The following is a 15,416-nucleotide window of genomic DNA, read 5'->3' on the forward strand; positions in this document are numbered from 1 at the left end:
GATTATGTTCAATGACACGCCTGTCTCACATGAATCCACTTATAGTTGGGAACATCAGCTGTAGTCTGGTTTTAGCAATAGACTTTGGACCGTTCACAGAGCATCTTATGCATATTGCACACATGAAGACAAGAGTTTTTGCAAGTTCCATTTGGTTGGCTGGCTTTACACAAGATGGCCCCTTCCTGTTTCAGTTAGCAGTTCTTATGCTTCCTTGAAGTCACATCAGAACAATTGGCTGGGTCCAAAAATGCATAATTCCCTACTATATTGTCTCTGTGTGATGAAAAGCAGGTATCTCCCATTATCTCAAATTATTTTTCAAGAGTATGGAAAAACTCTCATAAACAATCTTACAAAATGAATAGAAAATAACATAATTAGTCACCTTTAGCACCATAAATAGAATTATATAATTACACATCTGTTTGTGAACTGCTCGATATATTAATTGGACTTGCAAGGATTTTTGTTACCGAACGTGGAAATGCACGGTTTTCTTATCATGGGTTCCAATAGTGCATGTTTAGTTACAGACTCAAGTCTAACTTTGTGTTCCCAGAACTCAGTTGGTAGGTTATCAATTGCTAGAGAATTTATTTTTGGATATAGTCTGAGCTTTCACTTACTATTTTAGGTCAAAATCAGTTTTGTGACTAGTGTGTCTAGTCCGGTTGTTGAGTGGACAGTTCGGTTTCAAGACGTGTTTTCTGGTTCCAATGCATAAATTGCCGTCAGAATTAGCTTTCACTCGTGGTTTCGTGAATATGGTAATCTGGCAACTGAATATGGCTGGTTTAGTCTACTTTTTAAAGCCACCTGACATTGTGCAAGCATGAATGGCTTTGGTTGTCAGGGAAATCACAGAGCTAGTACCATGTAGCCAATCTCTTCACTACACTTCAAGCTGGACAGCAGCTGATGTAAATGAGTTGACGCTCTTCAACAAAAGGGTGGGACATATGTGGTTTAGATGGATACTTCTCAAGGCCAATGGAGATACTTGTTAAACAGATGATTAAACATCTTTTCATTGGTCAATTTAATGCGTAATTCATACAAAAAGAAGAGGTCATTCAGTGCATTCCGTTTATGGTAAAAATTCTAAATTGCCAAAAGTGAAGATATGTGTTTTTCATCGGACAGTGATGGTATAGTTTGCCAAAAGCAGTATGTCAATGTAGTAAGGTGTCCGAGTCCTACATATTCATTAAACAATAGGTGAGAAATACCCGGATGACCTACTTACTACATCTGACATGATGCTGAAGTGCGCCTCCACTGGATACTTTACTTTCCCAAAGTGCCACGGGAGCTGCGGAGACACCACATTCAAAACACTGATAAAAAAAAAAAAAAAACACACACACACTGTGAAGAACCGAAAGTGACTCTTTTCAACTGTAAGTGATTAACTGTAACTGTTTTTTCTAGTGACAAAATTTTAATTATCATAAATAATAACACAACCAGAGTAGATTATTTTCATGGTTGTTGTTACCACGTCATGCGTTCGGGTCCACGTTCCAGTACAAATTATGTTTAGGAATGTATTCAACTACTTACCTGCATACACTATATGGCCAAAAGTATGTGGACACTAGGGGTGTAATCTGGATCGATGCATCAGTCAAATGACCAACAATCCAATGTATTGATACAACACGTAAATATCTATATAGAATTGTTTTTTTTAAGATGTAGCTTTATTTTAATACTCTCATGTCAGCCACGTCCGTACGCATTTCCGTCAGGTGATGAAGCAACCTTATTACATTCATTTGACTTTATGAGTGTTAAATATGCTTTTCATGTGGGACACGGATGTGCACGGGGTCTTTGAAGCCAAATTGTGCTCTGCTATCCCTGCGGCGTGCGCACGCGTCAACCGGGCTTCCTGCGAAGTGCGAGCTCCATTGACAGGATCAGTGCGAGCACGTCAACCGGGCACTCCTTAAAATGTGAGCTCTCGTGACAAACGTAGAGCGGCTCACATGTGCGATTCATTTGGGCTTCCATCGATGTTGTGCCCCATTTGAATTTTACATGTGAAGTACCATGGAGCAGTTCAACCATCATGTGAAACATCTTGACAACGCCGACATTCTGAACAGCACTAATGAGGGAAAGAGAAAATAAATTATACCGTAGATCTGCTTTGTTCTTAAACATTCTACTGAAGTCAGTAGATTTGTAGTCATGCAAGTTTTAATGAAGAAGGAGGTAAGGACATTATTGAAACTCAGTTTTATTAGACTACTATTGTTGTCTTTTTGGATGAGAAATCATGCTCAAAGTAGAGGAAAACTATAGATCTGCTTTGTTCTTTTAATGCTTAAACATTAAAGTCTCTTGGTAGATGTTGGTCGTGAATGAATCAAAATGATTCAATGACTTACTCATTGCACATAAAATACTCATTTGTCGCCACCTAGTGACATCTCCAGAAGGGGTCACTGAACAGTTAATAAAATTTTACAAATTTGTGATGGAAGCAAGCCACACCAAAATACCCTTTAATTTAACAGCTAATTCTGCACAATTGTGCAGTTACATTTTTACATTTACATTTATGGATTTGGCAGATGCTTTTATCCAAAGCGACTTACAGTGCCCTTATTACAGGGACAATCCCCCCGGAGCAACCTGGAGTTAAATGCCATGCTCAAGGACACAATGGTGGTGACTGTGGGGATCGAACCAGCAACCTGATTACCAGTTATGTGCTTTAGCCCACTACGCCACCACCACTCTATAGTGATGTTAATTTGCTATACTTGAATCATTAAAATCGCTCGAATTGTTTTCAAAAATCGAAAACTTTTCTTGGACCAGTGATTTTCTCATCTTTTTGCCCCTCATGAGTTTGCATCCCTGAATAAAAGTAATGGGTGGTGACTGAGGATATCATTATACCTAAAATCTCCTTTTGTGCTCCACAGAAGAAAGTAAATGTAAAGTAAATGATGACTGATTTTTTTTTGGGGGGGGGGGGGGTATTATTTATCCCTTAAATTTTATTCAGATCAAAACCACTTGAATGGCCATCAAACTGTTATAATGACTTCCAAACTCCTAAGTAGCTGCACTGTGGACCAGACATTATGCCGACAGTCAAGAGTTTGGCTTTGCAAGACTTGCTGGATTGTCTTCCCAGGTATATAATTAAATAACCATGTATATCAGCATATGCAAACATCCCTGTCGCGTGCTCTAGATGTCAGCAACCTGTCTTTTAATTAAACAAATAATCTTTTATGATATTAAACTAATCTTTAGCTTGTTCTTTAGTAAAATCCCACGAAATCATCCAGCAGTTGTTCACAGGCATTGCAGCGAAGACTTCCTATTGGCATTGATTATTCACATGCATTGTATTCATCTAGGTTGTGTCAAAATGTATTAGCAGCATTTTACGTGTTAATGTGAGCGTGAGTTTTAGCGTTCAGGTCTCATAGGGCCTGATCTTAATGAGGCAGCAGAATGGATGTGCGGGAACTGCATGCCAAAGCACTAACATTAAATAGCTGCAGTCTAATAAGATAAATACTGTAATTAAGTTATGAGAGTGCTGCATCCACACACAAATACACCGCCAGAGAACATACAGGAAGAGTGGGTGTATGGGAGAAACAGTGGGATAGCTTATCCTTTCTCATCTTCACATTTAACATAATGCACACCTGTTCTTACATGGCTTCTTTACTGGTATACAGGTATATTCCTTTTCGGCTAGTTGGTTTCTTACTGTTTTGTTTCTGTTGTTGTTGTTGTTTTTCTCTTTTGTATAAACAGCCTGCAGTATACTGTACAGTATTCTCTACAGCTTTCAGTAAACTGGCTCAACAATAAGGATAGACTGATGGTACAGGGCCAGTTTGAGAGTTTTTCGGAACAGTTGACAGAATTGTCATTTTCTCCATCATGCCCGTGCCTCATTATCTTTACAGCCTGTATCTGATGATCTTGTACAGTGTTTCTATTCCCTGCAGATGTAAACATTGTTGTGAATTGTGCTGATTTAAATGTTGACCAAGGTAATGTTATCTAGCTAGCTGATATAGATTATGCTTTCTTTTTTTTAATTGGAAGAATGACTTGTGTTAATAATTAGACTGTCATAGGAGACTCTGTAATATTTCACTTTTTAATCAGTAATATTTTGCACTATTTGCATTACAGTTGTTTTCCAGAAAAGATCTGTTTATGAAAGCTGTATTTGTATAGCATATTTATTTATTTATTTATTTGGAAAGTAAACTTACTTTGCTAGAAATATATTTCTACCACATACACAAATGGCCAAAGGTTTGTGGACACCTGAACACGTGTGTGTTTGTATTATATTACATTTAAAAACCATAGGGATTAACCCCTCTCTTTGCTGGAACTTTTTTTTGGAAATGCTTTGTACTTGATGTTTGTATATAGCTGCAGATATTTTGTCCCATTCAGACACAAGAGCATCAGTGACGTCAGGCACTGATGTTGGGCGATGGGTCTTGTTCGCAGTTGGTGTCCAACTCATCCCAAAGGTCTTCAGTGGGTTCAGGTCTGGGCTTTGTGCAGACCAGTCAAGTTCTTCCACACCAAATGTTTTTTGTTTTGTTTTTTTTTTTTTATATGGACCTGGCTTTTTGCATAGGGGCATTGTCATGCTGGAACAGAAAAGGCCCCCTTCATGCTGTAGCATTAAAGGAATATTACGGATTCAATACAAGTTAAGCTCAATCGACAGCATGTGTTGTGTAATGTTGATTACCACAAAAAATGATAAATACAAATAAAAAAATCTTCATTTTTATGGTCATTTTAGAGGTTTAGGGTTTACAGTGTTACGTCGTCATGGCAACAGAGTTGTAAAATTGCATGTAACTTTACACAGAAATGGTTAATAAGCGATTTAATTTTACTAAAATCATGTTAACATGTATATTGTTTTCTTCTTCCGTTTATACTTTTGAAACAGGGAGCATTTTAACATTTACGAATTGGCCCAATTCACGTCCATTGTGAGTGCCTTACTGTAACCTACATTTTTGCTTTTTTTTTTTTTTTTTAAGAAGGGATGACATTATGCCGCAAATGCTGTCAACTGAGCTTAACCTGACAGCATTTGAACCTGGAATATTCCTTTAAGATCAGTCTTCATTGGAATTAATGAAATAGACAAACATGTTAATAAAAGAGGGTGTCTACAAACTTTTTGCCATGAGGTGCATTTTGTAAAACAGCACCGGGACGCTTCACGACACCCAATGGTTGATCCTGCTTCGGCTTAAATAACTGGCAAAATAACTGGCTATATTGTGTCTAAAAAGTAAGTTACTCAATATTAACCTCTTGTTTTGTCATTCAGATATTTACAAAAACAGTATTTTGCTCATGTGATATTGCTTTATACAGTATATAATCTCTGACACGCATATTCGGAATATGTTGTTAAAATAGCTTTTTGTCATATTTGTGGCAAGTCAAAATCTAGAACTAACAGACAGCATTCCTTATTGTGAGTTCTGGTATAAACCGTAAACTCCATAGCAGTGACTAAATATGAGGGGTGTTTGTCATACATGACTCATTTGGTCAGTGTTGCCTTTTCCATTTAATTTCAGACATCTTTTTTTGTGTTTATGTCTGTGGGAAAGAGAAGGAGGGCTGTAAGTACAAGTGGATGTGTGTGTTGTTTTGATATGTCTGAGTGGATGATGGAAAGTATGGTACTGCACTATGATAGCACGCTCTGCATTAGTCAGGACTGAATACACAAGAACTATGTGCGTAGGTTTTGGCAGGTGTCTCGTCTTTCTAGAGTCACAAAGAGCTGTCTGTTATCTTACAGCTGACTTTTACCAAAACAATTTCCCATCAGAATCTAGTGTGCCAAAGTTCTCTGTTTGTTTGGGGAAACAGTGTTCTGCTTGTGGTAGGGTCAAACAGTGACTTTTGGAGTGCTGGCGGGCAGTGAATCATCAGTGCTCAAGCGTTGAGTAACTGGGTGGAGACTAAATGAAAGAGGAGAATGATCTGGGCAGATCTGTGGATTTCGATAAGGCCTGGATGGCTGACCTGCAGGCAGGTGCGAATCACTTCTTCTTTTTGCAGCTCTTTTAGTTATTCACTGTGTGCCCCCTGGAAACAGACTTTCCCACAACATCTGAACATCTGTCACATTGTGTTAGTGGTAAATTCTAGATTTGGAGTGCATTGCATTAGATTAGTGGCTAATTAGATATATATGCCTGCATCCAAGACAAATAAAAATTGCTTTACATATTTTAGTTTATTTAATTGTTCATTGGTATCATAATCATATAATTTGTTCATTCATTCATTTAATTGTTCATTTAGTTGTTTGTTCATTGGTTTTGTGTTGTGTTGATTGGCTCCTGCGTACATTTATGCATTTGTGTTTGTTCATTAGATCATTCAGTTGTTCATTAATTTGTTTGTTAATTCCTTCTTTCATTTTTTTCATTCATTGGTTCCTTAATTCATTTTTGTTCATTCATTCATGTGCTCCATCATTTGCTTATTCTTTTAATCATGTGCCTTCAGTTTCATTCATTAATTTATTAGTTCCTTCATTTATTCATTATTTCTTGCATTCATCTGTTCATTCAGTTGTCCATTAAGTTTTGTTAATTCATTCTGTTGTTTGTTCATTCCTTCTTTCATTCATTCAGTGATTGGATCCTTTAGTCATTTTTGTTCGTTCATTCATTCATTTGCTTATTCATTCTTTAATTCATTCATATTCCTTCATTCAACTATTTCATTCCTTCATTAGTTATTTCATTTGTTCATTGGTTCCAGCTTGCATTTGTTCATTCATTAGTTAATTCAATTTTTCATTAATTGGTTTTGTTTTTATGGTTTGTTTATTCCTTCTCTCCTTCATTCATTCATGGGTTCACAGTTTATGTCTTTGTTTATTCATTCATTCATTAATTCCTCCATTCATTCATTCATTCATTCATTTATTCCTTCATTTGCTTTATTCATTCATTAATATAATGTCCTTTTTAGAAAAATACCACCAATATATTAGGACACGAATCGTTCCATCTGTTTTCACTTATATTCTTTCTATTTTTCTCAGTTGCAGGACCTGTGATTATGTTATGTAAATAACTTGTATGAGTGCTACCTGCAGTGCTGTGTATTTGCACTAACATACTTAACATGTACCTGCAGGTTCAAGTTAATTGTGCTAATCTAGCTCAGATCATGTCCCTGTGTGCAGAGAGTGTGTATATGTGTGTACTGCACATGTGTAATTTCATTTTACAGTGTGTGTATGTGGTTGTAGGCGTGTGTGTGAGTACATGTCTAGAGGCCACGGCCTCTGCTTGCTGTGACATTGATACAGTGTGCTGAAGCTGTGTGCTGTGGTGCTTGGCTGGGCAGCAGTGAGTTTGAGACACAAGCACACATGAGAAATGACCTTATATGAGTGCAGAAAATGGAGACAGGAGCAGGACTCAGTCAATGGTGCAGAAATGATGCATGTTAACGGAACATCTCTACTGACACGCTCTGGCCCCTACAGCGATTTAGGAACTCCCCAGAGTATACACAGACACACACATATATAAACTGCAGCCTGTTTTCCTAGATAAACATAATTTGCAAACGGTGATCACTCAGTGATGTCTAACCCGCCCCCCCCCCCCCCCCCTCTCTCTCTCTCTCTCTCTCTCTCTCTCTCTCTCTATCTCTCTCTATCAGATTTGGGAAGAAAAAAGAAGATAAGAGCAAGACAGATACTAAAGTTAATGCACAGAAGCAGATGTCAGAAATCCTGAGTGAGGACGAGTTGGAGAGGATGAAGGAAGAGAGAGAAAGGTGGGATTCATGTATTAAAACATGTCATTACATTATTACAACTCCGTTTGGCTTGGCACCCTATCAGAAGTACTCAGTGTAACTGATTTGTAATAATCTATAAAGGTAGCATCTCTGTGTACCACACGAATAGCACTATGCACAGATTGGCAGTCCTAGACCAGTGGTACCCAAACTGGGTGCCGGCAGGACTGGCTAGGGGTACCGCAAAATCTCTGCTCAATTTAATATTTTAATATCCATATGTTAAAAGTACCGGCAGTATGAAGTACTGACTCAATTTGGTATCTGTTCACTTCAGCCGGCTGTGTTTAAAGGGACAGTTCACCCAAAAATGAAAATTCTCTCATTATTTACCCACCCTCATGATATCTCAGGTGTGTATGAATTTTGAAGAAAATTAGAAAAATATCTTCGCTTAGTAGGTCCTTCAAATGCAAGTGGATGGTGATCTGATTTTTGAAGCTCCAAAAATCACAGACAATCAGCATAAACATCATCCATATGACACCAGCTGTTAAATGAATGTCTTCTACAGTGATACGATTGCTTTTGATGCGGAAAAATATCAATATTTAAGTACTTTTTTTAACTATAATCCAATGCTTCCGGTAAGCTTCACGAGATGTTGGAGTCCAAGCGGTCTCTCGTGTGATGTATTCCGTTGCCATGATACAGACGTAATCTCACGCTCTCTTCTCGGTTGAGACATTCAGGAAAAGCACACAGACATACCATTGTGAGTAAAGAAACAGATAAATACAGATATAAACCAAAATCAACTAAGCTATTGTACAGTGTTCCTCCTCCTCACTTGTAAACAGCACTGCTCTTCTGGCTGTGACGCACATGTGTCAGTTCTCACGTGTTTCAAATGCCAATGCGATTACATCACGCACGCATACCGCTGCACTGCTGAGTTAAAAAAGTAGTTAAATATTGATCTTTTTCAAACCAAAAGCGATCGTATCGCTTTAGAAGACATTAATTTAACCGCTTGAGTCATATGGATGGTGTTTATGCTGACTGTCTGTGATTTTTGGAGCTTCAAAAGAGAAATCTCTATTCACTTGATTTTAAGGACCTACTGAGCTAAGATATTTTTCTAATTTTATTCAAATTTGTTCTGGTGAAGAAAGAAAGTCATACACACCTGGGATATCATGAAGGTGAGTAAATAAAGGAAGAATTGTAATTTTTGGGTGAACCATCCTTTTAAACGCTCACATGCGTATGTCTGCGAGTACTCTTTAGAGCGCTCATGTCTCGTAGTGAATGCAGCTGCGTGCGCAAACATTTAAAAGTGCTTCAAAATGCACCTCTTGACGCAATATTAATGTAAACAAAGCCATTAATGTATTATGTGATGTAATACAGTAATGTAAATGCAGCCTAATAGGCCTTAATATTAATCAAACAACAATGTTGACAATAAAAAGAGAAAAGTACCCACTGTCCTTGTTTGGATAACTTCAGGAGCTTCAGGAGCCCAAGAAATTTCAATGACAGTTCTGCTTTTCAGTCAACACTCTGACTGTATCAAATCTCTGTTAATGTATATCTAATAATCACACAGTAAAGATTATGTCAATAATTTAAGTAATTCTATTTTTCATTAGATTATTTTTTTAAATGTTTTTATATCACAATATTTTTATTTTAATTGCTTTTGTTACTGAAAACTTAAAGCACTGTTGACTCTGTTCTCTATTTTGTTGCTATATTTTGATTAATTACTTTATAAACTTGAAGCAATGTTTAGGAGAAAGAAACACTTGAAGGCTACATTATTATAATGCATTTTTTAAACTTTTTAAATGAAGGTGTTTTCAAACGCCCATGGTTTTATGCATTTTTTTTTTCAGTGGTTAGGGTGCCGTGGGAAAAAATAATAAAAAATACAAAAAAGAGGTACCGTAGTTTAAAAAAGTTTGGAAACCACTGTCCTAGACCATTTTAACTGAGGCAACTGCATTATACCTTAAACATATTGCTATTTTTTTGTAGCACCTAAAGATTCACAGACCAAAATTTTGTAAAAAAAAAAAAAAATAAGACTCTGAAAAAGCCAAATATAATGTCAATACTCCATAACATTTGGGGTTTGGCCACAAATTCTACGCCATGTTGCCATGTTGTTCTTTAGAATGACAAATGCAGTAAAATGATTGAGTAAAATAAATGACACATCAACATTTTAGGTTAGTATTTATGCTTAGAAGGAACAGGTCTTGTAAATGACCACCATTTCTTTTAAGATAGTCGCCATTTTTAACTTCTAGTTTATTTTAAATGGTCCTGCAGTATAACAAATTAATTTTTTGAAGTATAAATATTATTCCATAGAATATCTCACTTACTATAAGGTCATAAAAGCTACTTGCATAATAATGGTAAATATATTTTTAGAAAAGGCTGTTTGAAAGTGTATGAAAATGGAGTATGGCATGTCACACCACAGGACATGTCATCTTCCCAAAAGTACTGTATTTTGTGTCAGCTACCTCGGTTACCCCTCACGTGTTAGTCATAGTTTCTACAGTATATTTGTTGGACATTCAGTTTCTACCTGCGCTCTCTGGAGGCAACAATCTTACAAAGATATCATTAGCACAATTAGTTTAAACAGTATATTACCGGTATAAAATATTGTACTATTCAATGAATATCAAACTTAAAACTCAATTTACCTTGCTAAGATATGTTATGCATTCATTATGCATTGCTGTTTTATTTAGATATAATTTGTTTGGACCAATAATATTGGGGATGGGGCACAATTCCAAGGTCCTGGTCGCCCTGTTTGTGTGTTTTGTGATAATTACTGGCTAACGGCACATTTTCCCTTACATGTTGCACTGATTTAAATAGAGCAGTCATTAGTGGTGAAGCTGAATAACGGAGTACAAATGCTTGTTGTTAGTTTGGTCATTTGTGAGAATAGCTTTATGTCACAAGCTTTTAATATTTTAATCTGGCAGACCCTTGTGTTTGGGATAATTTAGTAACTGGTTGAAGTAGATTTTATAAATGTACTATATGGAAGGAAAGTTATCCACCAAAAGGAAAAAAGTATAGCTCATTAAAGATATATATTTCTCACATGCGTCATTGTATAACACACAGGACTAGATTTATCTCTCTCTTTCTTTCAATTCCATTCTCTATGTAGGACTGACAGCTTTTTGTGGTCCAATATTGAGATGACACACATGACTAGATACCTCTTCCACTCTCTGTGTGTTATGTATATTGCACCAGCAGACAGGGGGAATGGATATATTCAGCTGAGATGCAGGGATGTTTTTGCAGTCATTATTTTGTGTGGTGTTTGCTGAGGCTTATTTGGACTTGGAAGTGTGTGAAGTGTGAGCTGGAGCCATGCTGTTCTCCTCCATATGCTCCATGGTGGCATTTGTTCAGAGAGAGACTTTATTGACTGAGCCTGTTGTAGCTTCTGAGAGGGATAGAAAAGGAAAGAGAGAGAGAAAAAGTCTGCTGGATATGTCCGAAAGGTCTTTCTTGACCTTTCCATTTTATTGTATTTTTGGAGTAGTCCTTGGAAGTGTAAATACGAATCAAGTTTAAGTGCTTTCGGTTGTGTTTTCAGGTGTGGATACGTTACTTGTATGGTTTGCTGTCTTCTCATTGGCTAATATGTTCACAGTTTAATATGAAGAGTGTGACTGCAATACTTTCCCTAATCCCATCTTAATATGCAGATACAACTTTAAGTGAGCCAGCAGACAATTTTTCCCAGAAAGTGTAAACGTTGTGGCTCTGTAGAAATACTAAAACATTGCTATGTTTGTTAGAATATCACAAACAGCCTGACATAGCAACATTATCTCAACCAATAGCGTGAGTTTATGGCAGGACTGTCAATTGGTCCAGCCAGTGGTAAATGGGGGAATGTGCAGGAAACCTGTTTGAAAACAATTATTATTTGTGTAATTCTGTTTGGTTCCTCTAGTGGCATGGAAACTACACACTTCACCTGTCAGGGCGTTGCACTGCATTTAGCTGATTAGGCCGAAACTTACTTTATGCAAGAATGAACAAGTAAAATCCAATTTGAACTCAAAGTAAAATCGGAAACAGTAGGTTGACTTTTATTTAGCTCAAATTCTAAAAGTTCTGTGCTTACCAAAATTCAAAACACTGCCCCCAGTGGCCAAAGCGGAAACTGTTATTTGGGCCTATGGGCACATGCGAGCTCCATTTTCCAGGTGTAATGTCCACAGAGGGGCACCAAAAGCGAGTTGAGAAGCGTGTTGTTTTCAGTGTTACAGGCTGTAATACAGTGAAGAGTAATGCATATTTTATAAACTGTACACCACAAACCTAAATCTAACCATCAGTGGAGTAAAAATGTACCGTTAGAGGGAAATTGCAACCTCAGAATCCTGCGTCCCTGATTACACTATGTAACACAACTTTTGTTCCTGGTTAGTAAGTGTTATTTCCTCAAAAGTATAGAAAATGGCTGTTATTCCCCACAAACTTTGCTTTTGTGACCAGGACAGTGATATTTTGAAATGTACCTATTTCCAATGAGAAAATGGGTGAATTTGTGTCTTTTCGTTCACATAAAGTCAGAAAAAAAACAACATATGAATCCAAATTAACATGTATTTATACTAAAGTAATACAAAAATGACTACAGAAGATTTAGAAGTGAGTAGTTTTTCGAGATTTATGATTATATTGTAAGTCACTTTCACGAATCAGCCCCCAAATGTAGTCTCTCATCATGTTCTCGTAATACTGTCCTTGGTAGCGGTGTTCAAAGTCGAGTATATCCTGATAAAAGTGCTCACCTTGCTCCTCCAAGTACGCTCCCATGTTCTACTTGAATTTATCAAGATAAGCATCAAGGATATGGACTTTGAGGGACATCCTACAGCCCATTGTGCCGTAGTTCTTCATTTGAGTCTCAACCAGCTCCACATAGTTTTCGGCCTTGTGATTAACCAGGAAGCCCCAAACCACTGCGACAAAGCTGTTCCAAGCCACTTTCTCCTTACTAGTGAGCTTCTAGTGGAATTCATTGTACTACAGGATCTTCTTTATCTGTGGTCTGACGAAGACACCGGCTTTGACCTTTGCCTCACACAGCTTAGGGAAGAATTCTTGAAGGTACCTGAAGGCTGCCGACTCCATATCTAGAGCTCTGACGTATTGTTTCATAAGGCCCAATTTGATGTGCAGTGGTGGCATCAGCACCTTCCGGGGGTCCACCAGTGGCTCCCAATTGACATTGTTCCTCCCCACAGAGAACTCGGTCCGCTGTGGCCAGTCCCGCCTGTGGTAGTGCGCCTTAGTGTCCCTGCTGTCCCAAAGGCAAAGATAGCAGGAAAACTTGGTAAAACCGCCTTGTAGACCCATCAGGAATGCCACCATTTTGAAGTCTCCTATGACCTCCCAGCATTATACTTCAAGGCGTCCAGCAAGGTCTTGATGCTGTTGTAATCCTCTTTGAGGTGCACCAAGTGAGCCAGGGGAAGAGACAGGTACTTGTTACCATTATGGAGCAGCATGGCTTTGAGGCTCCTGGATGAGCTGTCAGTGAAGAGGCACCACTCATTCTGGTGATGGATGAAGGAAGGTCCGGATACGTGATAGCAGGTGCATTCTTGCCAGTCCGACGTTTGGAAGGGTCCACCATGCAGAAGTAGCAGTTGCTTGAGTGGTCAGTGGCTTCCCGCCAAATTCTTGGGATAGCGAACTTCATGGCTCTCTTTTCCCCTCTGTACCATCCTACAAAAATACATTTATTTCACCCATGACTAATGTGTAAGAGATTCTCACAACATTTTTGATATATTATATATTTTTTCAATAACATTGAAAATTGTAAAACAATTTAAAATTAAAAACTTACAATTTTAAAAATTAACAAATTTTATAACATAAAATTCCGAGCAACAATTGTCCATCTCACGTTCCAGAGTTTTTTTGCAGTGCTCGCAGGTGAAATGAGGTGCCCAGGGTTTGTCTTGATCCCTGACAGGCATGCCGAAATATGCCTTGTAGGCCTCACATGGAGTACTTTTTCACTCTTGTCTTGATAAATTGGCCGCCGACATAGCAAAATGCGTCTGCTGGATGCTTGCAGCCTCTTGATGCCATCTCAGAAAAATGCAGATATGTATCCGCTTAGGCAGCTGGAACTAAACTGAACTGGTGGGCTTAAGGCTCCTGCTTTTGTACTACTATTTATATTACTGGAAAGTTCTAGAAAGTTCTAGAAGTTACTCCAAGTTTACTCAGCACTGAATCTATCTGGAATGTTCTGGAAAATGGGTACATTTCAAAATATCACTGTCCTGGTCACAAAAGCAAAGTTTGTGGGGAATAATAGCAATTTTCTATACTTTTGAGGCATAAGCAATTAGGAAATAACACTTACTACCCAGGAACCCAAAAAAAAAAAAAAAAATTGTTACAAGAGTTATGCAAATGCAATTATTTCCAGGTTTCAACACTGGATCCGAACCCGAGTCTCCAATGGTGCTGACGCACTGCGCTTCTGGTCGCAAATGTCTGATGTAAAAATGTCTGATAGGAGATGGCGCTTGTCAGTGAGTCTGCATAATGTGGCTGATCCTAGGGTACCAGAACTCTTGGAAACAAAATGCCACCTTTCCATGTGATCATGTTGAAAAATCACAGAAGTGGACAGTTCACACGAATGTGTTGAGATCTTTTGCTTTGCATTATGCTGCATCCACGGTCCCAGACGATGGTCATATCGGCCAGTGAAGCATAAAGAAAAAAATATATAGTGTTCCAAAGTTTTCCAACATGGTCTTTTAATGTGTGTCAGAATCGAGGCCAAGCACCAGGAGCTGCGGGACCGGCAGGTTCGAGATCGTTTCTCCCCACCTGACATGGAGGATGATGACCTAGACCCAAACTACGCCCGTATCAACAACTTCAGGGAACGTGGGTCATCTCCCCACCCCGCCTATGGAAACCGCAGCCCCTCCCCACAAAGACCCCCACCCCCAGTGTCACACAGCAGAGAGCCATCCACAGAGGACCCTCTGGATGGCCTGTATGCCAAAGTCAACAAACAACGAAGTCCTCCACCACCTGCAGCAGAAAGGTAAGAGGCATCACACACGTCGCCAGGTTTACACTTGTGAAGACGTTTCCAGCATAACACATATTTGCCCAAGTCTTTAAGAACGCACTACATCTGGATTGCATTTGGTCAGTGGACATGTGATTTTATTGATGAAGGATTAGTTTAAATTGTAGAGCTTAATTTATATTTTTCTCATTCCCCATCTGTTTACCCAGTGTCTGAAGAGCACAGACATGATATGCATTAGCGGTTGTGATCAGTGTGACAACAGTTGAGTGTAAGAGTAGGTAATATGATTAAAAGTACCAATATAAATGAAAATGTAGCTATTTTTACAAATAACTAGGAATTGCAAATGAAAAGCATGACTGATAAGTCTGGCATCATTGCAAAAACAGCTTCATGTTATATACACTTGATTTTAAAACAAAAGACTCATAAGTCGCATTCAAAGCCATTGTAAAAAACATTTATA

The 15,416-nt window shown here is 38.1% G+C and overlaps 1 protein-coding gene across 1 annotated transcript in view; it reads left to right on the forward strand.

Annotated features, from left to right (window-relative positions):
• LOC127447692 (partitioning defective 3 homolog B-like) overlaps positions 1 to 15,416 on the forward strand; it is a 466,221-nt gene that overhangs the window by 334,327 nt on the left and 116,478 nt on the right. The window contains 2 exon segments of the mRNA XM_051709699.1: positions 7,732 to 7,848; positions 14,678 to 14,959. Coding sequence (XP_051565659.1) covers positions 7,732 to 7,848; positions 14,678 to 14,959 — 399 coding nt within the window.

The sequence above is a fragment of the Myxocyprinus asiaticus genome, chromosome 11 (assembly GCF_019703515.2).
Source record: "Myxocyprinus asiaticus isolate MX2 ecotype Aquarium Trade chromosome 11, UBuf_Myxa_2, whole genome shotgun sequence".
NCBI classification, from domain to species: Eukaryota; Metazoa; Chordata; class Actinopteri; order Cypriniformes; family Catostomidae; genus Myxocyprinus; species Myxocyprinus asiaticus.